Source organism: Schistocerca nitens, chromosome 2 (assembly GCF_023898315.1).
Source record: "Schistocerca nitens isolate TAMUIC-IGC-003100 chromosome 2, iqSchNite1.1, whole genome shotgun sequence".
NCBI classification, from domain to species: Eukaryota; Metazoa; Arthropoda; class Insecta; order Orthoptera; family Acrididae; genus Schistocerca; species Schistocerca nitens.
In genome coordinates, this window is record NC_064615.1 from 268812305 (window position 1) to 268839060 (window position 26756).

General features: G+C 38.4%; 1 protein-coding gene across 1 annotated transcript in view; it reads left to right on the forward strand.

Moving 5' to 3' along the window:
• LOC126236010 (ryanodine receptor) overlaps window positions 1–26756 on the forward strand; it is a 702826-nt gene that overhangs the window by 492189 nt on the left and 183881 nt on the right. The window contains exons 57-66 of the mRNA XM_049945018.1: window positions 1863–2032; window positions 2116–2284; window positions 2381–2509; window positions 2630–2789; window positions 3208–3331; window positions 6540–6744; window positions 15632–15750; window positions 23418–23528; window positions 23665–23767; window positions 23862–23997. Coding sequence (XP_049800975.1) covers window positions 1863–2032; window positions 2116–2284; window positions 2381–2509; window positions 2630–2789; window positions 3208–3331; window positions 6540–6744; window positions 15632–15750; window positions 23418–23528; window positions 23665–23767; window positions 23862–23997 — 1426 coding nt within the window. The remainder of the gene's footprint in view (window positions 1–1862; window positions 2033–2115; window positions 2285–2380; window positions 2510–2629; window positions 2790–3207; window positions 3332–6539; window positions 6745–15631; window positions 15751–23417; window positions 23529–23664; window positions 23768–23861; window positions 23998–26756) is intronic.

The following is a 26756-nucleotide window of genomic DNA, read 5'->3' on the forward strand; positions in this document are numbered from 1 at the left end:
CATTTGGGCCCCTTCACTTAGTGATCCGCTGTGCTGTCCTTGCAGCTACCAAGGCAGACATTGTTCAAAAACCTTATTAACCACAATCGACATTACCATCCAGTTCGTTTCCAAAATTATGTGGCTTGTGCAACAGTCATTGATGAATCACAGACTTTCAAAAAGGCAGTGGCATCCAGAGACTCTGAAAGTGCTACAGAGCAATGAAAGATTAAATGTCCTCTTTGGCCCTAATATTACCAGTGGTTTAATGGATCTACCACACAAATTTCCAGGCTGTCAGTTATAACTGGGTTTACAGAACGTAACGTAAACCAAATAGGTAGAAATCTAGATTATGTGCCAAAGAATAGTCCCAGAAATCTGGACTGGTTGTGGAGAAACTATCACCTGCTGTTAGGTATGACTCAGTTGATATTCTTTTGGCTTTGTTCAGAATGTATGATATGGACACAAAGCAATTTTATGTGAAAACTGCCTTTCTCAATGGTGATTTGCAGGAGGATAATTTTGCAAAACAGCCTGAAGGTTTCAACAGTGGTAATGTAAATTTAGTATGGGGGAGGAAAAAAAACTTTATGGACTGAAGCCATCTCCTTGTTGTTGGTATCAAAAATTTGTCAGTTTATTAAGTTTTTTTAATTTCAAACAGCTTTATTTGGATAATTGTGTATTTAATGCTGAAGTTAATGGCCAAGAAATATTTTTAGTTGTTTTTGTTGATGATGGACTAATTTTGAGTAAATCAACCATAGCTGTAAGTTAAGTACTTGAAGAATTTAAGATTCATTTTGAAATTGTGACTGATGATGCCATGTACTTTGTGAGAATGGAAATCGGGTGAGGCTGGGAAAATAAAGAACTATTCATCTGCCAAAAGGGCTATATTAGCCACCTCTTACAAAAATTCAGCATGAATAACTACAAGCTCAGTACAACACTTACTGATTGGAGATTACAGTTGCATTTGGGCCTGTGTCAGGCCAGTGAAGACACGAAATCCATGGAAAATGTTCCGTTTTGTGAGGCTGTAGATGGACTGATGTTTGCTGCCACAGTGACAAGATTTGATATAATGTGTTTAGTCTTTCAAGCAAGTCAGTTTTTCAACAACCCTGGATATGATCATTGGACTACTGTTAAATACATACTAAAAACTCTTCACGATATAAGAGACAGAGGTATTAAATACAGCAGTAGTAATCTTAAAACTTTATGTTTACTTAGATTCTTATTTTGCTGGGAAAATCGATACTCACCCTTCAACAATGGGCTATACTACTATATCAACCAGCCAGCCTGTTAGCTGCTCATTTTGTAGGGAAGAATGTGTTGCCACATCTGCAACATAGGCAGACTGTGTTGCAGCATCCACTGCAGGTACTGAAATCACTAGGCTTCACCTTTACAGGAGGTTGGTGTCAGCATTGACCAACCAACTCAACTTGTTGTGGACAACCAGAGTGCATAACAGGTAGTGAAAAATAATGAACATCACAAAAGGACTAAACACATAAAATTTCACTAGGTTTGTGAGAAAATAAATGATGATTCCAGTCTTGTTTCCTATGTTAGGTCAGGAAAATCAATTGACAGGTATATTTAGAAAAGCACATTCAAAAGAAAATTTTCAGACTAATTGCAAATCGTTATCAGTTGTGTCTCTAAAATCAGCAAACAAGAGTGTGAGTGTTGCATACATATTTTTATCTTTGACAGTTTTGATGGACACACAATTGCTGGTGTTTTGTCTCTTGTGTTTAAGTGTTGCAGGTTTATTCAAGAAATAAAACAGGATAGATTAATGAAAGAATTGTAGGGAACTCAGACCAGAGAAAGTAAACAGAGACTTTTGTTTCCAGGATTATGATCCAGAACTGTTTGGTAAAGCACTGCCTTGCCTCACAGCAATAGGATGTGCCCTTCCACCTGATTACTCGTTGTCAAAGAATTATGATGATGAATGGTATGGATCAAAAGATACGTCAGATCCTGATGGGCCATACAACCCACAGCCCATAAACACAAGCAGGTAAAAAGATTATGGATGTCATTCGTTTAGAATTCTGTGCAATACATTGACATATTTATCAATCTAAATTGCTTCCTTTCTAGTGTTGTGTTGAACAATGACTTGAACACAATTGTTCAGAAGTTCTCAGAACATTATCATGATGCCTGGGCTAGCAGGAAATTGGAAAATGGATGGGCATATGGTGAGCAGTGGTCAGATTCATCTAAGACACACCCTCGTCTTAAACCCTACAACATGTTGAACGACTATGTAAGTAGAAAATGATGTTTTATGAAAATAAGTGTAATATTAATTTCTTCATGTGCTCTTATTAGTTTATATTTGTTTTTTGTGTACCTCTTTCAGGAAAAGGAGCGCTACAAAGAACCTGTACGAGAATCATTGAAAGCTCTCTTGGCTATTGGCTGGACTGTAGAACATACAGAAGTGGAAATTCCATCAAACAGCAGAAATTCCATGAGACGATCATCAAAGGTGGGAATATGCTGACTGATGCAGTTCCTCAAATGTTGTGTGATATGTAACATATGATATTTATTTATCTAGCTTTATTTGTCAACCCATGAAATGTTAACAGTTGTTGTTTATATGCAGGGAGGAGAACAGTCTTCCACACCTTTTAACTATAACCCTCATCCTGTGGATATGACCAATCTTACACTGAGCAGAGAGATGCAGAACATGGCTGAAAGGCTTGCTGAGAATGCTCATGACATTTGGGCCAAAAAGAAGAAGGAAGAGCTCATTACTTGTGGTATGTATTTTTCTTGTGTTACAGAGACTGATGATGATAATAAATCTTATGAGTCCATTTACTTCTTGTTAGATTGGTCTCCACCCTGTTGCAATTGTTTAAATGTTTCCATTTTCCACTTATGCCTAAGTTTTTATCATGTTATTGCAGTTTTGATGCTCGGCCATTCTAAAGAATATACAAATATTCAAGGCCACGTTACAGCACAGATATTAGTTATAAGTAATGATCCCTTATACTTATGGTATAATGCCATATTTGCGATTGCAGAATACAAACCTGTACTGTCATAAGTAGAAAATGATTCATTTAAATGCTTACTAGTGCCACACTAGTTCCACAGTTTATTTTGCATGAGAGGATGGTAAAGTTTTGGTTCTGACAAATGTTAAACATAGAATGTCTTACTTTGAAACAGGTGGTGGCATTCATCCACAGTTAGTACCTTATGATCTGCTGACAGATAAGGAAAAGCGAAAGGACAGGGAACGATCACAGGAATTCTTGAAGTATCTGCAATACCAGGGCTATAAACTACACAGGTATGTCTGTAATTTCAATAAAAATATAAACTGTTTTGCGTTTATCTTTGTGCACATTTCAAATTTTTCTTGGAGAAAATGGTTATATTTTATTCCATTATGTGTCCTATCCCTCCTCATCTCCAGCCACAGTAAGACAAAGTATAGTAAGGTCAGGACAATATCTTGAGATTGATTTGTATATATCAGCCAGTGGAATTCAGGTGCACACAGTAGCACAGAGGCTTGTTGTAGCTGACTCATTTTCTGTGTTATGGCTTATCTTAGTGACTTGTGATACACACTGTTGCAAGCTTAATGCAGTTAAAGAATACTGTAATAGTATCCTTCCAGTTCACATCCTCATTGTCGCACGTTCATCTTCCAGCATTCCATCATTGGCACAAAACAATGATGTAAGCAATTTCCATTCTTTTTTGTATTTCATCTTTTCAGTTTTTTAGTATAATAAATTTATTTTAATGTCACCTATTACCTGGTATCTTCTCCATCCTGTGAGCTTCTGTTCTTTCACAGTTTTTTCTAAACCATCCTTTTTTTATGCAGCCTGATTTCATAAAATACTATCATCGATTATTTTTTCTGCTCTTGATTGTTATTAGTAACTGTCTTTCTTCATCCCCTATTTTTAATATCTTCTAAGTCTTTATTTTCTCTTTCCAGCTCACTCATATCTTTCTCTAGCACTACATATTGAAGACTTCTTAACATTGTTCTTTGTACATTGACAGTGTCTATGTTTCAGTGTCACATAAGGCTATATTCCATACTGACAATATAGCTAACTGTGCTAGGACACACACAATATTTTCTTTTTATATTTGCTATTCATGTTATCATTTCTTTTTTTGTCTCATCTCATTGTTTATTTTACTCCCAAACACTTAAAAACTGATTTCTTGCTTTACCATTGTTCTCCAGTGTTTCACTTTTGTCTTACATTTTCCCCCTGGCATTCACTACTGTATTCATCTTTCGGGCATTTATCTGTGAACTATGTTGTTTACAACTTTTCTTCAATTCCTTCAAACAGATATTGACTTTCTTCTCATCTTCATCTAGTAAACTATAACATAAAAAATAAGCAATTTTCGAAAATATAATGTAATAGGATAGATAAAAAAATCTGCTCACAAAACAGCAGCAGGAGAACACACACATAAAAAAGGTATTACATATGCAAGCTTTTGGAGCTGGTGGCTCCTTCTTCTGGCAGAAGGGTTGAAGGGAGAAGGAATCTTTCCATTTCATACCGTCCAGCAAGTCTCCTTTGACTCAGGGTTCTCGGTGACTTTTCTGAACTCTACCCCTTTTCCTAAATCTCTCCAGTCCTTTTCCTTCTCCTTCAACCTTTCTGCCAGAAGAAGGATCCACTGGCTCCAAAAGCTTGCGTATATAATACCTTTTTTATATGTGTGTTCTCCTGCTGCTACTTGGTGAGTAGAGTTTTTATCTATCCATTTACATTAAACTACATCATCAATAAATCATATAAGGGAAGATGAGCTAAGGTGGCCACTCTGAGAGAAACTGAATTTTCACAAAACCATTGTTATTGAGGGAAGCTTGCCACTTACATGTTTTGAAACTACATATTATAAGGTATCACAACAAATATCTTTAAGTGACAAAGGAAATAAATTATAGGAACTACAGGCATTTTTGAACAGTTACATAGTGGCTACCTATCTCTACCTGAGTGGGTAATGTGACCAGTGTCATTGCAGCAGGACCACATGTTTGTTGTTCTGATTTCCAGACGCATTTTCTAGACTTCTTGATGTCCTAGTATCTGTGACTATACCAAGTAGCTCTAGCAGCCCATTTTCAATCAGATTTTTGTATTATACCAAGTAAAACAGAACAGAGACAGTTTTAAATAACAAAAGTTAATTAATTCAAAACCATCACAAAGGGATGAATGACAGATGATAGCTTTGTTACTCACCATGGAGGCATTGAGCCGCTGACAGGCACAGTGAAAAGAGTGCAATGCATTATTTAAGCTTTTGGATGAAAAGTTTTTTTTCCCCCACCAGCTCCAACAGTCAGAGACCGTAGCAATGTGTGTGTGAGTTGTGAGTCAGAGACCGTAGCAATGTGTGTGTGAGTTGTGCTTGTGCGAATGTTTGTGTGTTTTCAATTTTGGAAGAAGAACTTTTTGCCCAGAAGCTTAAATGTGCAGCAGTCTTTTCACTGTGCATGTCTGCAACTCAATGTTGCCTCTATGTGGTGTTGTGAGTTCTTTTCATATTGTGGTTATTCCATCCTGGACTTCCCATTGGTGGGTGGCAGCTTTGTATATTTAAAGAGTTTAGAAGTCTGTATGATCAGCAATGTGATGTGTGATGTTGGGAAGTAACGAACTCGTATTAGGGTAGACAACTTGGTCACTTTCTCCAGCAAGTACAATAGCCTGTTTTCATGATTGGACACCAAGTCAGCATTATTGGATTACAGATGAAAGTATGAAATAGAAAGAAATAACAAAGAAGTATGTATATAGGCCAAAATATGCTGTTAAGCATTGATATTGTAAAAAAGTATTACTTTACATATAAGTGAGATAACAAGAATAATATAAATTACGTACTTTACTTCACATTACTGAAAATCAGAAAAGTTTGTGCTAAAGAAAAACAGAACAAGCTTCCTCTGTCAAACTCACTGAAAAAATGATGGTGTATATTAGGACTAGTTTGGCCCTTCCTGACAGGGCAAAAAATATGCAGTGGTCATTTTTCCCTTCCTGGGCAATTTACCCCACCTTCCCTTACATGTGCTTTTCCTTCCAAATATTTATACCCCTCTTTTCTTCTGAATTCAGTTTTTTTGCTGTTGCTTTCAGGTAAATATTTAATAATATCAGTGATAAATAGCATCCTTGTCCATACCAGTGACAGTTTTCATTCCTGTTTGTTACTATTTCCTGTTATTTATTGAGTCACATAAACTGCTTAATAATCTTCTTTATTTCTAGTAAACAAATGAATTCAGTATAGGTAGTGATTCTTGTAAGCTCTGAAGGCCTAAAAATTGTGAAATGTTGTGGATCATGGCATAGTGATTTGTTTCTTTAGTGACTATGTAAAAGTTCATGAATAACTTGCCTTCTGTCAGTCATAAAACAGTTCCATAAAGTGAGTCATTTTTGTTGTATATTTCCATCCATTTCTGTGTGGAGGTTATTTGTGGCCAATTTTTGCAGGCCATCACGGTCTGGTGCTGGAGAATCAGAACAAACGACTGGTGCCATATCAGTAGAGCTGAGATTTGCATACAGTCTGTTGGAAAAATTAATACAGTACCTAGACACTGCATCAATTAATATGAAAATGTTCAAACCATCAAGCACCTTCAGCCGACGGACAAGTTTCAAAACTTCAACAAGAGACATCAAATTCTTTTCGAAGGTATGGCATTTACTGTTTCAGGTTGACTGATAGTAAAAACTTGTGTCTGCCTGGCCCTTTCCCATTCTCAGTACTGCTTCTTGTCCCTCCTTCTAGTGTCATCAGCTGCTCCATCACACTTGTAATTGTGGCAACAGATGTACAGAACTGAAAATGTGAATACATTGATCAGAATACCCATGTTATTATAACAGTTGTTGCATGTCGCATTTACTCACTGTATAATTATTATTCTCTGTTCTTCTGCTCTAATGACAAACAGTGTCTAATCATAAACTATCTTTTAATTGGGTTGAAATACATTTTAACTCAAATAGTGAATTACGTGTATTTCAATGTTTAAGCTCAGCCCAGTGACAGATACCTTCCTTCCTCACATAAAATTAAAAAGCTCATACATTGCCAGATTGTGCCATTCTACTGAATAGTGGCAAGTGTTCATCTCTGCACAGTAGAAGGGAATCAGTTCAGTGACTGCACACAGATATTTTTATGGATGCAACATTGAAATAAGTCATGTATACTTTCATATTATTCATGAATTTGAACTTAAACACATCTCAACAGCACATAGGTAATTAACATTAAAGAAAAAGTTGGACGTACACTAAGTGAGCAAGCAGTACAATGATGGTTTGAAAAATTCCATTCTGGTGATACAAACTTTTAACATGAAATTTTTATCCTATTTGCAGCCACTGGCAAGGAAAATTGTAATGATGTAATGAATCTAGCAGCAATATCATGTCCACACAACTCCAGAGTTTTGCTGTACTCTCAGGACCATATAAACATGAATTCCACTTGAGGTCACATAACAATATGATACGTTATCCAGAATTTTTGCATTCATTGCTCTCCTAAAATGTAAATTTTTCACTTTTGTGTAATTTAGTGACAATTTGAAAAGTAACATGTCTGGATACATACCCCAAAAATATACAGAAACTGTTTGTTACAGGAAAATAAAAAAAATGTTTACAGCAATTATAATGAAATTCAACTTAGCTCAACAGTATTACATTCATATGAAATTTCTGTGTTGGAGAACTTAGTGATAAGAAGTTTTATTAATATCATCCAATTATAATGAATTACAACTATATTCAGCAGTAATACACACATATGAAACATCTCTGTTGGAGAACTTAACAATGTGAACAGTTTTTATTAATATCATCCACACATTCTTAGGGCAATTATGAATTAACTTACTGTCAGACACAGTGGATTCCAAATTACCCTCAGTGTCACATTGCTGCAAGACTGAAATTAAACGTGGAGAAGTAGCCACTTTTATAAATAAAGTGTTCAGAATTATCTGTGACACACTAAATGTTGAAATGCTTTTTCCAGAGGAAGTTTTTGAAATTGCAGCTGTATCTTTTTCTAATATATTGATGGTGGGGCAAAAAATTGCCAAGAAGAAGTTTTGCAACATAAATGAAAGATAGTAGACATGTTTGTACCTCTGAAAGATGGTGTCTATTGAAATTTCACACCAGTCACATAAGAGTGATGCTAGTAGCACCACTGTGAGAATGCAAATCATGTCTGCTTTAAATACACACTGTAAAGGTTGTGAACATGTTACCTTTGAGTTTGGATGTGATGAGTTGATTTAGTAAAGAATACCTTTAAAGTGACAAAGATGCTATTATCAACACCTCACTGAGTTTAAATACTAAAGCGTGCTTAAAAGAAATCTCTAAACCTCTTACTCACCTGATTAATTGCAGCATTAGAGAAAACATGTATCCAACAGTTCTAAACATGAGTGTAGTGAAACCAGTGTATAAAAAGGGAAGTAAGGAAGATGTATCCAACTATAGACCAATATCATTAATTCCCACGTTTAGTAAGATATTTGAAAGCATTATCCTTTCTCAGCTAAGTGCCTTTTTCACAAAACATAAACTGCTTGTAGATTCACAGCATGGCTTCAGAAAAGAGCTAAGTACAACCGCAACAGTTATACAGTTCATCCATGAAATTTACTGTCTGTTGGACCAGAAGATGTAGACTGCAGGTATATTTTTGGACATGACAAGAGCATTTGATGCGGTAAACCATAGGTTACTTCTTAAAAAGCTAAAATCTTACAGTATTGGGGATCAAGCCATAAATCTTCTAACCACATACCTGCTGAATCATAAGCAAAGCACTAAATTGTCATACAAACTAGATAATAAAATCATGAACTCCCAGTACGCCAGTGAACCTTTATTACAAGGTCAATCCTTGGACCCTTTCTCTTCCTTATATATATTAACAACATTGCACAACCCATTAACTCCTATATTGTAAGCTATGCAGATGACACGTCAATCTTATTCTATGGGAGTGAATCTAATGAGCTAGAATCTCTTGCTACTAGTGGTGTAACAGAAGTAACAATATACTTCAATGAGCAGGGACTCAAGGTGAATGTCACCAAATCTACTGACATTTAAAATAGGCAAATTCTCACCACAACAATATGAATAGTGTGCTTAATATCTCTGCAACAGAAAATGGTAACTATAAATTCCTGGGTGTGTATGTTGAAAATTTGCGGTGGACGTACCACATGAATTTCGCATGCGGAAAAGTCGGTGGTGCCATATATCTCTTCAGCCAGCTCGCAAAGATAGTTCCTAGCCAAGCACTGAAATTAGTATATTATGGAACACTTTACCCCTTTTACAATTACGGAATTGAAATAGGGGGCTGTCCAGCTGATGTACATTTAAAAAGAATGCTACTACTACTACATAAAAGAGCAATAAGACATATACATGGGATGGGACATAGAGATTCATGTCGAGAAGTGTTTGTGCAGCAGAAATATCTGACAATATATTCTCTGTACATCTTCAAAATAGTTGTGTTTTTTATAAGTCAACCAACAGAAGCTATCAAGAGCAGTGATGTACATGATCACAACACTAGAACTAAGTGTAACTATTTCCGTAACAGAACAACGTTAAAAATGACTGATAGAAGTCCATATATCAGTGGTTTGATTTGGTATAACAAGCTACCAAATGCTCTAAGAACATACACAGGAAAAGTTTCTAAAACAAAATTAAAATCTTTTCTAATAGAAAAATGTTTATATTCTTTCAACGAATTTTAAGATAGTGATTGTAACATGAGGCACTAGCATATCAGTTGTAAAGTGATAAAAGTAAAAAATAGACATAAGAAGCAACAGCTACAGAATATAGTGTACTTTATAAGTGTAAATATAACCATAGTATTAAGTCTGACATTTGCAAAAGCCATCATTACAATGGCTCCACGCAAAGAAAATGTAAATAAATAAATAAGGTCATGTAATAGAGCTGTGAGAAGCTGTAAGTTCCTTCTGTGATATTGCTGAAAGACTCAACAGGAATGTAGCCACTGTAAATGATTCCAGCAGTGGTGGTCATGGGAATGTACGGTTGCAAGAAGACCAGACTCCAGTAGTGCCACGTGACACTACTGAGAAGGATGTCCATCATGTTCGGTGTGTGGCTCTTGCGCATAATACTGCATCTGTAACAGCAGTTTGGCCAGCAGTAGGCACCACAGTTGCACAACAAACCTACAAATCAGTTACTTCAAGAACAGTTCCAAGCCAGATGTCCTGTAGCGTGCATTCCACTGATGCCTAACTACCGCCATTTGCAACCTCAGAACTTACTGGAGGGCAGGGTGCGGTCTGTTGTGTTTTCTGATGAGAGCTGGTTCTGCCTTGATGCCAGTGATGGCTGTGTTGTATTATTATTATTATTATTATTATTATTATTATTATTATTATTATATAATAATTCCAATTCCAAAGAAAGCATGTGCTGACAGATGTGAAAATTACCAAACTATCAGTGTAATATGTCGCAGTTGCAAAATACTAACAAGAATTCTTTGCAGAAGAATGGAAAAACTGGTTGAAGATGACCTCAGGGAAGATGAGTTTCAATTCTGGAGAAATGTAGTAACACACGAGACAGTACTGACCCTATGACTTCTCATAGAAGATAGGTCAAGGAAAGGCAAACCTACATTTATAGCATTTGTAAACATAGAGAAAACTTGACAATATTGACTGGAATGCTCTCTTTCAAATTCTAATTGTGGCAGGGTTAAAGTACAGGAAGCAAAAGGCTATTTACAATTTGTACAGAAACTATCCTCGCTATTATTCAATCAATGTATTGAGCAAGCAGTAAAGCAAACAAAAGAAAAATTTGGAGTATGAATTAAAGTCCAGGGAGAGGAAATAAAAACTTTGAGGTTTGCCGATGACGTTGTAATAGTGTCAGAGACAGCAAAGGACTTGAGAGAACAGTTGATCAGAATGGACTGTGTCTTGAAAGGAGGATATAAGATAAATACCAACAAAAGCAAAATTGGGGTAATGGAATGTAGTTGAATTAAATGAGGTGATACTGAGGCAGTTAGATTAGGAAATGAGACACATAAAGTATTAGATGAGTTTTGCTATTTGGGCAGCAAAATAATTGATGATGGCTGAAGTATAGAGGGCATAAAATGTAGACTGGCAATGGCAGGAAAAGTGTTTCCAAAGAACAGAATTTTTTTAACATCCAGAATAGATTTAATTGTTGTTGTTGTTGTGGTCTTCAGTCCTGAGACTGGTTTGATGCAGCTCTCCATGCCACTCTATCCTGTGCAAGCTTCTTCATCTCCCAGTACCTACTGCAGCCTACATCCTTCTGAATCTGCTTAGTGTATTCATCTCTTGTTCTCCCTCTACGATTTTTACCCTCCACGCTGCCCTCCAGTACTAAATTGGTGAGCCCTTGATGCCTCAGAACATGTCCTACCAACCGATCCCTTCTTCTGGTCAAGTTGTGCCACAAACTCCTCTTCTCCCCAATTCTATTCAATACCTCCTCATTAGTTATGTGATCTGCCCATCTAATCTTCAGCATTCTTCTGTAGCACCACATTTCAAAAGCTTCTATTCTCTTCTTCTCTAAACTATTTTTCGCCCATGTTTCACTTCCATACATGGCTACACTCCATACAAATACTTTCAGAAACGACTTCCTGACACGTAAATCTATACTCGATGTTAACAAATTTCCCTTCTTCAGAAACGCTTTCCTTGCCATTGCCAGTCTACATTTTGTGTCCTCTCTACTTCGATCATCATCAGTTATTTTGCTCCCCAAGTAGCAAAACTCCTTTACTACTTTAAGTGTCTCATTTCCTAATCTAATTCCCTCAGCATCACCTGACTTAATTCGACTACATTCCATTATCCTTGTTTTGCTTTTGTTGATGTTCATCTTATACCCTCCTTTCAAGACACTGTCCATTCCGTTCAACTGCTCTCCCAAGTCCTTTGCTGTCTCTGACAGAATTACAATGTCATCAGCGAACCTCAAATTTTTTATTTCTTCTCCATGAACTTTAATACCTACTCTGAACTTTTCTTTTGTTTCCTTTACAGCTTGCTCAATATATGGATTGAATAAGATCGGGGAGAGGCTACAACCCTGTCTCACTCCCTTCCCAACCACTGCTTCCCTCTCATGTCCCTCGACTCTTATAACTGCCATCTGCTTTCTGTACAAATTGTAAATAGCCTTTCGCTCCCTGTATTTTACCCCTGCCACCTTCAGAATTTGAAAGAGAATATTCCAGTTAACATTGTCAAAAGCTTTCTCTAAGTCTATAAATGCTAGATACGTAGGTTTGCCTTTCCTTAATCTTTCTTCTAAGATAACTCGTAGGGTCAGTATTGCCTCACGTGTTCCAACATTTCTACGGAATCCAAACTGATCTTCCCTGAGGTCAGCTTCTACCAGTTTTTCCATTCGTCTGTAAAGAATTTGCATTAGTATTTTGCAGCTGTGACTTACTGAACTGATAGTTCAGTAATTTTCACATCTGTCAACACCTGCTTTCTTTGGGATCGGAATTATTATATTCTTCTTGAAGTCTGAGGGAATTTCGCCTGTCTCATACATCTTGCTCACAAGATGGTAGAGTTTTGTCAGGATTGGCTCTCCCAAGGCTGTCAGTAGTTCTAATGGAATGTTGTCTACTCCCGGGGCCTTGTTTCAACTTGGGTCTTTCAGTGCTCTGTCAACTCTTCACGCAGTACCATATCTCCCATTTCATCTTCATCTACCTCCTCTTCCATTTTCATAATATTGTCCTCAAGTACATCGCCCCTGTATAGACCCTCTATATACTCCTTCCACCTTTCTGCTTTCCCTTCTTTGCTTAAAACTGGGTTTCCATCTGAGCTCTTGATATTCATACAAGTGGTTCTCTTTTCTCCAAAGGTCTCTTTAATTTTCCTGTAGGCAGTATCTCTCTTACCCCTTGTGAGATAAGCCTCTACATCCTTACATTTGTCCTCTAGCCATGCCTGCTTAGCCATTTTGCACTTCCTGTCATTCTCATTTTTGAGACGTCTGTATTCCTTTTTGCCTGCTTCACTTACTGCATTTTTGTATTTTCTCCTTTCATCAATTGTTAGGAAGTTTTTTTTTATGAAAGTATTTGTATGGAATGTAGCCATGCATGAAAGTGAAACATGGATGATAAACAGTTTAGACAATAAGAGATGTGGTGCTACAGAAGAATGCTGAAGATTAGATGGTTAGATGATGCAGCTAATGAGGAGGTACTGAACAGAATTGGGGAGAAAAGAAATTTGTGGAACAGCCTAGCTAGAAGAAGGGATCAGTTGGTAGGACACATTCTGAGACATCAATGGATCATCAGCTTAGTAGTGGAGGAAGGCGTCGGGGTAAAAATCGTAGAGAGACCAAGAGCTGAATACAGTAAGCAGATTCAGAAGGACATAGCTTGCATAATTTGGTTGTGATTGATGATCTAAACAAACCGACTCTACATGTGAGTCTTGAGTCTCCAAATGCTTTTTCCAATGTTGTCCAGGCTTGTGCAGCCATATTTGTGTGCCTTATATGAGAATAATTCATCTTGCCCATGAAAGGTATAATCTGGGAATGTGCCTTTTTGTCCCTCTTCTTCTAAGAATTGTACAGTCTTGTCGGATCTGAAGCAGGGTTTTCAGCAACATCCTACAGTTTGTCATGGACCAGATACACATTCATGGCAAGTTTCTACCTCGAATAATTTTCACGCCCAAGCTTTGGAAGTCCAGATGGGGCTGTACCACTCATTTTTAGCTTTGAGTAAGAAAACAAATATTGGCAGTCTGCACACACAAATGATCAATCGGCAAAAAATGAATGATCGGCACACACATAACTTCCAATCTGGCTCTGATTTTCTGTGCCTGACTTTGATTTTAACATTCATAAAACCTTACTTTCACACCTGTATCTGAACCCATAACCTTTTGTTGAGACTTTTTTTTTAATATAAATGTTACTACATATCCCAGAACATGTAATCAACACAAAGTAATTAAAAAAAAAAGATTTACATACCTCAACAAGTGCATCATCTACAAATAGTCTGATCATTAATATACAACATGAACAGCAATGGACCCAACACACTTCCCTGTGATACACAGGAAGTTTCAGCTACATGTGTTGATGACTCACCATTCAATATTACGTGCCGCATCCTACCTACCAAGAAATCCTCAGTCCAGTTATATATTCTGTCTGATAACCCACATTATCATATATATTGTTACGTATAATCAATGATTTTACAACGTAAACCAAATTGTTAGGAAATAATTGATCATAAATATTTTCTGTTTTTTATGTGTTCTGATTGCAGGTACACTTCCTACGTGCTATGTAATCCTACAGGATCGAGTAAAAAAACAGTTCAATTCATTCCCACAACTATACGATCCATGTTCGAATTCAATCGGGTGATGCTGAGGGGATTAGGAAATGAGATGCTTAAAGTAGTAAATGAGTTTTGCTATTTGGGGAGCAAAATAACTGATGATGATCAAAGCAGAGAGGATATAAAATGTAGACTGGCAATGGCAAGGAAAGCATTTGTGAAGAAGAGAAATTTGTTAACATCGAGTATAGATTTGTCAGGAAGTCGTTTCAGAAAGTATTTGTATGGATTGTAGCCATGTATGGAAGTGAAACGTGTACAATAAATAGTTTGGACAAGAAGAGAATAGAAGCTTTTGAATTGTGGTGCTACAGAAGAATGCTGAAGATTAGATGGGTAGATCACATAACTAATGAGGAGGTATTGAATAGAATTAGGGAGAAGAGAAATTTGTGGCACAACTTGACTAGAAGAAGGGATTGGTTGGTAGGACATGTTCTGAAGCATCAAGGGATCACCAATTTAGTGTTGTAGGTCAGCATGGATGGTAAAAATCATAGAGGGAGACCAAGAGATGAATACACTAAGTAGATTCAGAAGGATGTAGGTTGCAGTAGGTACTGGGAGATGAAGAAGCTTGCACAGGATAGGGAAGCATGGAGAGCTGCATCAAACCAGACTCTGGGCTGAAGACCACAACAACAACAATAACAATGATCCATGTAGCAAAAGAATAGACCAGAATATTTTATAGATTTAGTGGGCAGTGGTATACAAGTTTGAAAAAGGTGGGAAGGATTGTGGGTAGGATGTTCCTTAGTTCTTGGTAAGGGAAAAGGGGTAGAAGTCCAGGTAAAGGATGTGTTTAAGTTGTTCCAATCCAGGGTGATTTTGATGGTGGTGGTGGTGGGGGGGGGGGGGGGGGGGGGACTATTCTTTTACAGCTGGTTTTTGGGGGGTGATTGGAATATTTATCAGTCATAACAGCTATTTACAGACACTACTAATGTATTTCTTGACTTGTTGCACACCCCATAAGCTTCTTTTTTGTGTTGGGATATGCAGAACACAGTGTGATTAAATATAAACTATGATTCGTAGACAATGCATTATACTTCTACTACAACGCACTTATTTGTTGCAGGTTGTGCTTCCTCTAATGGAAAAGTATTTCAGCACCCACAGAAATTACTTCATCGCTGTAGCAACAGCCACTAACAATGTAGGGGCAGCATCACTTAAAGAAAAGGAAATGGTAGCAAGGTACGTATTTCTTCTTTAGTCTTAGTTGAAAATTCAGAATATCGTCTGGCCCATGGCCCAGTGGCTTTCACTTTACATTTTTTTCCCATTAACCATGATGTGAAGCAGCTAATGTGTAACTTTATTTAGTTAGTTCTGTGTTTTACAGATCATATTCATGACATATGTTATGACGCAGAAAGTTTGAATTGAACAAAAGACTGCAGAAACAATTAAAAAAAACCTGAGCAATGGATGATTTGCAAGAACAAAATGAAAATGGGGAAAGATTGGTACTCATTACGTATATGAGTCATTGAACAGCAAACAGGCAATTTTAGTAGTGGACATTTAGCCCCTGGATAAAGTAGGTCATCAGATGGAGAAAAACATGGGCACACACATACGCACACATACACGGTCCTGTCACATTAATGTGACCACTGCCTATATTCCACGTCATCTTGCAATCAGTAACCACTCATAGACAGCAGGTGGCAGCAACAGCAGTGGAGGGTGAATATGGCAAGTCAGGGAGAGTAGCTGGGGATGGGGGGGGGGGGGGGGGGAGGGCATGTGGAAAACAGTGCAGTCATTGTTATAATGCGAAACAGAGCAATTTATCTGACGCCCAAAATGGCATAATCATTGGCTTTTGCTAACTTTGCAGTTGTTTGCATGCCACCAGGGTTTAATTATTCGGTGCATGGCAAAATGACGCTATCCAAAACTGCAACAAGGCAACTGTGGTGCACCACAGGCTATAGACGACAGGGGCAAACGACAACTGCAGAGCTGTCTATGGGTGAATAGACATGCCACTGTTGAGCAAGTGACTTTTGAGATGAATTAAGGGGCTATTGACAGGGTCTCCATAACAGATATTCTGCAAACATTGCTGCGTATGGGCCGTCACAGCAGGCACTTGGTTCACACACCCATGTTGCCCGCTCTTCGTAGGCATAGGGGGCTAGAAACTGCATGCCAATACCACAACTTGATGTCCTCTTAGTTGTGACAGGGGGCCTTTTCAAATTAATCACATTTTATGCTCCATTGGACAGATGGCCACTGGCATGTACAATGTGAAATGTATGAAAGTAAACACCTTGCACCAATCATCGGAAGGGTTCAGGCTGGAGGAGGTGGCACTCCCTGGGTTATCTCTCCATTCTTGATGGCACAATGGATCACAACAAGTATGTATCTATTGTTGGGGACCTTGTCAGCCCCTGCATAGAGTTTAATATAATTGGATTGATTAAAAATCTACTCACCAGGAGGCAGCAGGAAAGTTAATGAACTGTGCAAGCTTTTGGTGTCAGTGGCTCCTTCTTCTGCTGGAAAGGTTGAATGGGATGAATAAAAAGGACTAGCGAGGTTTAGTAAATGGGGAGAACTATGGAAAAGTCATCCAGAACCTTGGGTCAGGAGAGACTTATTGAATGGCATGAGAAGGCTCCAAAAACTAGCCCATATTGTTAACTCTTATATGTTTTTCCCTGCTGCTGCTTGGTAAGTAGATTTTTTTTTGTCTTTCCAATTATATTTTTAAGAATTGATTATTTTCATTGATGTATTAACTTTTATGGCCAGCATTCCTTCCTATGTAATATCCTTGTCAGTCTTTGTTGTCACCTATCTTGGTCAAAATGTCTTCTGTTTTCAACCTTTAGAACTAGTTTGCTTGTTTATTTATCTGTACCATCTATGTCAATCAACATCTTGCCCCTACGTCTTTTCTGATCTGATGCATTCCCCACAGTCAGTCTTTCCTTCTCACCCTGTCCCGTAAGTCTCCTCTGAACCAGAGTTGTGGGCAACTTTTTCTGTAACCTTCCCCACTTTCTAAACCTCACCAGTCCTTTTCCTTCACCCTTCTTCCTTTCCCTTCAACCCTTCCACCAGAAGAAGGAGCCACTGTCTCCAAAAGCTTGCACATCTCCTTAACTTTTACATGTGTTTTCTCCTGCCACTGTTTGGTGAGTAGATTTTATGTCAATCCAGTTATGTTTTCAATAACTGATTATATTCATTGATATATTACCTGTATATGATATATTACCTATACGTGCCTTATACGCCCTCCATAAACCTCAGAGTAGTAGCATTAGTGCCTCCATCCAACTCTCTTTGTGATATATGGGCTGCTTTCACATTCTGTGCGACATTTCTACCATTCCGTACTCCCCAGACAATAACTGGTTGTATGATGGCGCTGGAACCCACACAGTCCAGCCAGTTCATTGAACGGATTAGATTCCTATTTTCATCCCTGATCTACCATAATATGAAGCAGGCATCTGAAGCATGCTAACCAGTGTGCAACGAAGAAGTTTGATAATGTCTTGTCTACTACGTCTGTGACTGGTATGGCTCTTCCCATGTTGTGCACATGTCTGCTGCCATGAGCAAGTATCTATAATGCTCTGATGATGGAAGTGGACACAGTAAGTCAAGGTGTACATTACTGAAACTTGCCAGTGATTCTGCAAAATTTCTGACTTGTGCTTTGACATGTCATCGTACTTTGCAATGCTGACATTGAAGGCATTAGTGAGACCAGTTCCTGGCATCCTTTTTGACTGTTGGCCACATGAATCTGTCAGTTAGCAAATTGGTAGTGACATTTGCCCCTGGGTGCTCTAGGTTAAGGATGCTATCAAATGCCACATCTCGGAATCGCTGTATAATGTAGGGCCGTGGCCTCTGTCGTTACACGTTACATCGTATCTTGACCTTGCCTCCTGGAACATCTGTTTGCTCCAGTCTCAGTTTTGTGGGCCTATCTGTCAGTAAGTCCTGTAGCTCTTGATCTGTCTCTTGTGCTGTGGCAAGTCCCTCATAATTTAAGATGCTGACTAGAATGCAGATTTGTGGAAAATAGTCAGCAACTATGTTCTCTGCATCTCTAGTATGCCATAAGTCCTTGGTGAACAGACTGACAAACTCTATGTCCCAGAACTGTCATGGCGAACGTTTATCGCTGATGTTGTAGAAGGCTGATGTGATAGGCTTATGGTTTGTGAAAATTGTATCTGGCTGGGCTTCAGTGTAAGGGAAAAAGTGCCTCACACTCTTATATATCACTAACAACTCTTTATTGTATTCACTCGATTTTCTCTGTCTGTGCTGTAGCTGCTTTGAACAAAAACTCATTAACTTTTGGTGTAGTGCTGCTCCAGTCACAGTCTGGCAAGTGTCTACCACAATATTCAGTGGTGCCACAATATTCAGTGGCGCAGATGGGACAGCTCAATGGTCGAACCATCTGTGGTACCAGCAGATATTGTTGGCTTTAGCTTGACCTTGACTGGGGTTTAACAGCTGTCAGTTGGATGTACGCCACAACTGCATCCTCTTATTGGATTCCATCTGTAACTTTAAGCTCTGTAACTGCACGGTAATCTTTCCAACTATGGTCTGGAGTTCTTCAGCGATGTTCTGTGATTGTCGATAGGCAGTGGCAGCACAGTTCGGCATTGGCTCCTCCAAAAACTCAGGTGCATGTTTGTCACCTTCTGCTGTGACTCTGTTAGTGGTCGCTGCTACAGATGCTGTAGCAGCCACCTCCAGTGTGGCATATGGCCTATCAGCTACTTGCAGGAGCTTATCCAACAGTTGTCCCTCATACACTATTAATGTCAACTGCACTTCAGGCAGAAGCTGTTGTCGCTAGATTTGTAGCAGCATTTTGTTAGATATTATGCTAATATCTACCGTGATCCACAAATGCCTCCAAAATTCCAACGAATTTCTGTCCCAATGTTGCTCCTGGTAAAGAACTTGTGAAAGCGTCTGCACAGATAACTTCATGCAGTGAGTGATTAGCGAAGTCTTCATCACGGCATATGCTTGTTGGTGAGGTGGGTGTAAAATTACATAAAAAACTGTCATCACTGCTCTCTGGTCCAAATTATCAATTGCTAGCATAAATTGTCTGCGGTCTTCTGTGATCCACTGTCATGTGAAAATATTCTCAAAGATCGCAAACCATATGTCAGGTTGTGTGGGTGTAAATGGTGGTGCTTGCAATTGTAGACGTGATGCAGTTGACATGAACTAGCGTAGCCAGCACATGAAAAAGCTACGGCACAGGTGTTGGATTTATCCATCATCTATTTGTTCCATTCCTCTCTCATATACACTTTGAATGGTTTATTTTTCGAGACATCAAGAGGTTACAATTGCGAAGTAAGTCCTCCCCGAATAACAGCATGCCCTGTATTCCACTGTTTCAATTTCTCTTTCACAGAATTTTTCAAATAACTATAAAACTGCTCTAGCACAAGAAGAGCAAACTTCTTCAATAAAGCTCATTTCCTTCTCTCCCACACTTTGTTAATCCATAATTTCATACCAGCCTTGTCCATCGAACCCTTGTCATGTACATGAACAGCAACACCTGTCAGTATTTGAGAAGATTTTCGCATTGCTTTGTGCTTGAAAATTATCATTGGATGAAGTTTAATGCTTTTAACACAAAATGAAAGGACAATAGTGAAGTGCACTTTTTCATGTCCACTTGTTCTTGTAGTTACAATTTCAGCACCGTTCCTGGCAACAGTTCTGTTACTCGGCACAGCAAATGACAAGGGAGTTTCGTCCATATTCACTATTTGGCTTAGTTCACACTGCTTTTCTTTCGATGTTGAATAATAAAGTGATTGCAAGATAATCTTTTCTCTTCATACTCTTGTGGCATTTTCTGAGATATTTGGTTTTGGTTCACATGCCAAGTCCATAAAGCTTTCTAAAGTTGTAGCACCAACCAGCTCCACCCTTAAAATCTGTTTTAAATTCCAGTGTATCGCAAGCTTACGAGCATGTATTTGTATCATTTTCTATTAATTCTAGTGCTATTCTGAAGATGTCCTTGAATCCATTTCAATACATTTTGCATTTAGTCCTCTATTTGCACATCTAGTCTTCCTCATTTTTTTCAGTTCTTTTTTATTAGTCTGCCAATCGTGAATGGTTTCTTCTGTTGGTGGAGGGCCGAAATGTCACTCAGCTGCTCTGTTTCCATGTTCTTCTGCGTATGTTATTACTTTCAACTTATAGCCCTCATCATGTGAATAACTTTCTTTTTTTCCATTACAAAACTAGCTACTAACAAAAATTTATATTTTTGCTGATAACACAAATCATTTTAAGTTCAAGTTCACTGGCACTGTAGAATGCAACAATGCATTGTAGGTGAGACATTGTTCTGGCTTTGTGATGGCAGTACAGGAAGGAGACAGTGTTAGCAACTGTGTGAATCCCCACAACTCATGTTCTTGGTGTATTGTATTCAAACATTATGAATCACCTCGAAGGGAACGATCTATTGATATGTAAGCAGCATGGTTTCAGAAAACATTGTTCTTATGCAACGCAGCTAGCTCTTTATTCGCATGAAGTAATGGCCGCATGATTCCGTATTTCTAGATTTCCGGAAAGCTTTTGACACCGTTCCTCACAAGCGACTTCTAATCAAGCTGTGGGCCTATGGGGTATTGTCTCAGTTCTGCAACTGGATTCGTGATTTCCTCTCAGGAAGGTCGCAGTTCGTAGTAATAGACAGCAAATCATCGAGTAAAATTTAAGTGATATCAGGTGTTCCCCAGGGAAGCATCCTGGGACCTCTGCTGTTCCTGATCTATATAAATGACCTGGGTGACAATCTGAGCAGTTCTCTTAGGTTGTTTGCAGATGATGCTGTAATTTACCATCTAGTAAGGTCATCCGAAGACCAGTATCAGTTGCAAAGCAATTTAGAAAAGATTGCTGTACGGTGTGGCAGGTGGTAGTTGACGCTAAATAACGAAAAGTGTGAGGTGATCCACATGAGTTCCAAAAGAAATCCATTGGAATTCGGTTACTCGATAAATAGTACAATTCTCAAGGCTGTCAATTCAACTAAGTACCTGGGTGTTAAAATTACGAACAACTTCAGTTGGAAAGACCACATAGATAATACTGTGGGGAGGGCGAGCCAAAGGTTGCATTTCATTGGCAGGACACTTAGAAGATGTAACAAGTCCACTAAAGAGACAGCTTACACTACACTCATTCGTCCTCTGTTAGAATATTGCTGCGCGGTGTGGGGTCCTTACCAGGTGGGATTGACGGAGGACATCGAAAGGGTGTAAAAAAGGGCAGCTCGTTTTGTATTATAGGGGAGAGAGTGTGGCAGATATGATACGCGAGTTGGGATGGAAGTCATTAAAGCAAAGACGTTTTTTGTCGCGGCGAGATCTATTTACGAAATTTCAGTCACCAACTTTCTATTCCGAATGTGAAAATATTTTGTTGAGCCCAACCTACATAGGTAGGAATGATCATCAAAATAAAATAAGATAAATCAGAGCTCGAACAGAAAGGTTTAGGTGTTCGTTTTTCCCGCGTGCTGTTCGGGAGTGGAATGGTAGAGAGATAGTATGATTGTGGTTTGATGAACCCTCTGCCAAGCACTTAAATGTGAATTGCAGAGTAATCATGTAGATGTAGATGTAGATGTAGATGGTGCACTGCAGCTGCCAGTTGAATCCAGTGTTGCCAGATAGAGATAAGTTTCCCACAGAACTGAATGTATCACCATTTTTAATATTGGTGGAAATTTTAAATCAAACACTGAACATTTTTATATTAATTTTGAGTATAAGACACACCTGAATTTTGGAGGCAATTTTTCGAAGAAAAATGTGCGTCTTGTAGTCCGTAAAATATGGCAAACGGGTGCTTCTGTTGAAAAAAGAAAGGAAAGCAGACAAGAAGGGCAGCTACAAGGTCTCATTCATCTACGCAGAAACTGTATTGAGGAAAGCGTATATTGGAAGAAAGGAAGGAGATGGAAGTATGTCAGATCAAACCCTAATAACTAACAGTTGTCATAGATGTAAGAAAGTGATATGCAGTTAAGTGCTGACTTGGAACTATATCAGAGCTTGGCACAGAACCAGTAACATTGTTTAGACATGTGTAATAATGCACAGAAGTAGGCACAAAATATCTGTATTGTTTGGGCATTAGTTTAGCAAGAAATCACTTCTCTGCAGTGTTGTTTAAATACACATTGTGATACTGTTCACAGAAAGATCAACAATTTCCAGTGTTAGACACTCTAGGAAAGACATTATGCTTAATATGAATGCTTATTCTTAAAATTCTGACAGTTTACTCCCCAAGATGAGTCAAAAACCATTTCTTACCACAGGCATCTCACATATTACTCACGATGGTAAAATCCAAACAACTCTAGCTTTCACAGAGATGCACTTACAGTGGTTCATCCCAAACAACACATATGGAAAAGGATGGAGTAAAATTGTACCCAGTCTACCCTCCATACAATGCCTTCACTTTACAGGCATGTGTGCAGTTAGCTGACATTGGTGTTCTTTTTAATACCAAAACTGAAAAAGGCAAACTGTAGGTAACATTTGATTGTTGCTACAGCTTTTGTAATTCAGTCTTTATGACTTTTCACCACAGAGCCTGAATAATCGCACCACAGAGCCTGAATAATCAAGGGAGTGGATTAAGCTCTTCTGTTACAATTTCACTATTGTTTAGGTTATGCATCAGTTTTTTCTTTCAATTTCCTTACACTTTCTAATGAATATCTCAGTTGTTTATCCCATTTGACATGTGTCTCTGACTTATTTAAGAGAAGACTAAACAAAGCAATTTTTATATTCCAGCTTATTCTGCAAACTTGCTAGTTTGCTAAGATCTCGCCTGGCTGCCTTTGGAGCTGATGTTAGAATATCAGTCAGATGTCTGCAAGTGCTAGTCAAGAGCATTGATGCAAAGTAAGGCTTGGCAAACCTTCACAGAAAATATTAATAAATTTCAAAATGTTAGAATACAAATCTTAAAGATTTACTAAAAATAGATCGTCTTTATATTTCTCATTATGCCACAATAATGTCTGGTTTTGTTCTGTAGGTCTCTCGTGAAGAACTGTCCAGAATTCATCCGAACATCAATGCTTACATTTTTCAATAATGTTGCTGATGATCTTGGACACACAATACAAAACCTGCAGGAAGTAAGTAGTAACAGAATGTTCATGATGACCTTATAATTTAAAACTATTGGAACATGAAACTACCATAATCAAACTTACTTTCCTCTTTGTGAAGGGCCGTTATAGTCACCTGCGAGGGACTCACCTGAAGACATCAACTTCATTGTCCTACATTAATGGAGTCGTTCTCCCTGTTCTTACTGCAATGTTTGATCATCTTGCAGCCTGTGAATATGGAAGCGATCTCTTATGTAAGAAAATTTATTTTTTAAAATCAAATTGAGAATTGATAAGGTGGAAGAAAGTCACACATACACACATACTTTGCCTGTAAATTCTTCTGTGAGAAATTAAGAGTAACGTAATTACTTATTTTATGATTTCTGATGTTTTCTTGCCATGATGGTTTGATTTTGAGGTTCCACTTGAGTTTCTGTTGTTATTTTTGTTCAGAATATTGTGACAGTTGACCTTGTCATCTTCATCAGATGCTTTAAGCAGGACACTGACGTGTGGTCACTGCTTGGACTTCAACCAAACTCCAGTCAGCTGTCACTGAGTGCTACTGAAGTGTAATCATGAAATGAGAAACAACATTAGCTTCACAGTCCAGGCTGCAAATGTTACCGGGATAGTATGAATGTCAGTAAACATTATGACCACAGGTGAGGGTTTCAATTTAAACATGGCTTGTGGTCCAGTTCTCAGTCTTGCTGTCTCATTTGTTGAAGCAAGAAACCTCTGAGGAAATTTATGTTTTATAAAGTAAAAACAAGAGGTACAGAAAATCGAATGTACACTGAAGACTGTAGCAGGTGCTAGGAGTCTAACTGAGTGTGATCTACCACAGTGGTGTTACGTCCTCACCAAATTAGACAAAATGCATTGCCAATGGCTTACAGTTTGTATCAGAGTGGAAGCAGGATATGCATCTTCATGTCTGATTGTGTTGTGCAGAATCCAAGCTATGGAAATCTCCATTGCCCAGAAATTAATTGATCTACAGGAGATTCTTTGGGCCAGTCATCACTTTTCTCTCGAAGCAAAGAGTGTGCTGCTAAATAGTAACCACTGTTTAAAAGGAACACTTTTTTTCTACCCAATCATCAGATTATTCAACATTTGGAAATTACTTTCCATCACCTGCTTAGTTCATACATCTGTCTGCTTCCCAAGAGTGAAAGATGAAAGAGTAACAATATATTCAAGAGAACAACACAAAATGCAGTGGCTAGTATTCACTGACAAGTTGAAAATAACTCGTCAACCATATGTGAGCAACACGTACTTTTGTCCTGATCTCCAAGCAGGACAATCGTACTCCCTCCATGACAACCCATTAGTTTTTACCACAGATTTATTGTACAAGAGATAAGCTCCCCAGTTCATCAAGCAACTTGAACTGAACTTGTTCAGGATCATTTCTCAATAATGAAGTGAACTATCAGCTTTCAGCATACCACCAGTCTGGGGGAACAACAGTGTTCATCTTATGAATATAATGCAGATAATGAATGGGTTACAGAATTTTGATAAACTTTCTCTGAATTTCGTCAGACCAAGGCCTCCAGGAAAATGAGTCATTGGACCTGCATGCAAAGGGTGCAGCACACAAGGAGCACTTACTTAGCCCTAATTCCACTGCATCTGATTATATGCCTGATCTGAAAATTAGGAAGTATAATGAGTTGAAAGAAGTGTGTGAAGGAATGCCCAGGCAGAGAGGGGACAAGTACTATAATGTGCAACCTGCTTCTCCCACAAGATCATGGTTTACTATTTACTTATGGCAGATGGCACATAATGTCAGTGTTGAGGATGTGCTTTCTTAGTGAAAACTTCGCCATGCACCTCCACAGGATGAGTGTTAGAGGCTCATTGTCTAGTTTGTGCAACTCAACCACAGAAGGTTATCCAAATCAGATATTATTTACACGTGACTGATATTGGTTTCAGCAAGTAACTTTGTGCAAGAGACTAAGCAAAATGGAACACCATTTACCCACTAATATCAGCACTACCCACGCATCAGAAAATACAATATCTTACAAAATAGTCATGTGCTTTTTAAGAGATTGTAATATTTACTAATATAATTTTTTGCAATAATTAGATGTACTACATATAAACATAGTCTTAACTGTATGGTATGTACACCAAACACTAGTAACATTAAATTAAAACGAAAATTCACTTGTGAATAAGAGCATAAAACCCATAAATGTCAGAGGTTAAGCAGTGAGCACACTCATATAAGACCACTGCCTGCAGCATCCAGCAAAGATGACTAGATTAGTTGTCAAAATATTGTGAACAAAAATGGAATTGACAGCTCCGCTGGAGACCTAAAAACATAAAGTCAGTGTTGTATTAATCTCAATAGGCATTAATCTCAATAGACATTTACTTTGAGATGAAGAAGCTTGCACAGGATAGGTTTAGCATGGAGAGCTGCATCAAACCAGTCTCTGAACTGAATACCACAATAACAACACAACAACAACAGGCATTTACATGAAGACACGAGTTATTTGAATGAGGAAGAGTAGAATGGATAGATTGCTACTCACCATAAAGATGACACATTGAGCTACAGGCAGGTGCAACAAAAAATACTGTTACACATCATAGCTTTCGACCAAAGCCGTCTTCAGCAGACAAAACCCACACACATTCACAAAAGCAAGCACATCTTACCCACATGACTGCTACCATCGGCAGCTCTGACCCAAACGTGATTGTCACATGAACAGCAATCTGGATTGGGACAGGGAAGGGGGAGGGATAGCAGGGTATGGGGGGGTAGGGGGGATAGCACTATTTGGTGGGGTGTGCAGGTGCTAGAGACTACCAGGCGCAATGTCGGGAGGTGGGAGGGGGGTAATGGAATTTTCTGCTCCCCATTTCCCCCCTCCCCAGGAAAGGAGAGGAGCAGGGAAGGGGAAAGGACAGGCAGAGAGTGGCACACGAAGAGGGTGAGGCAATGTGAAAAGGGAGGAGGTCGTAGGAT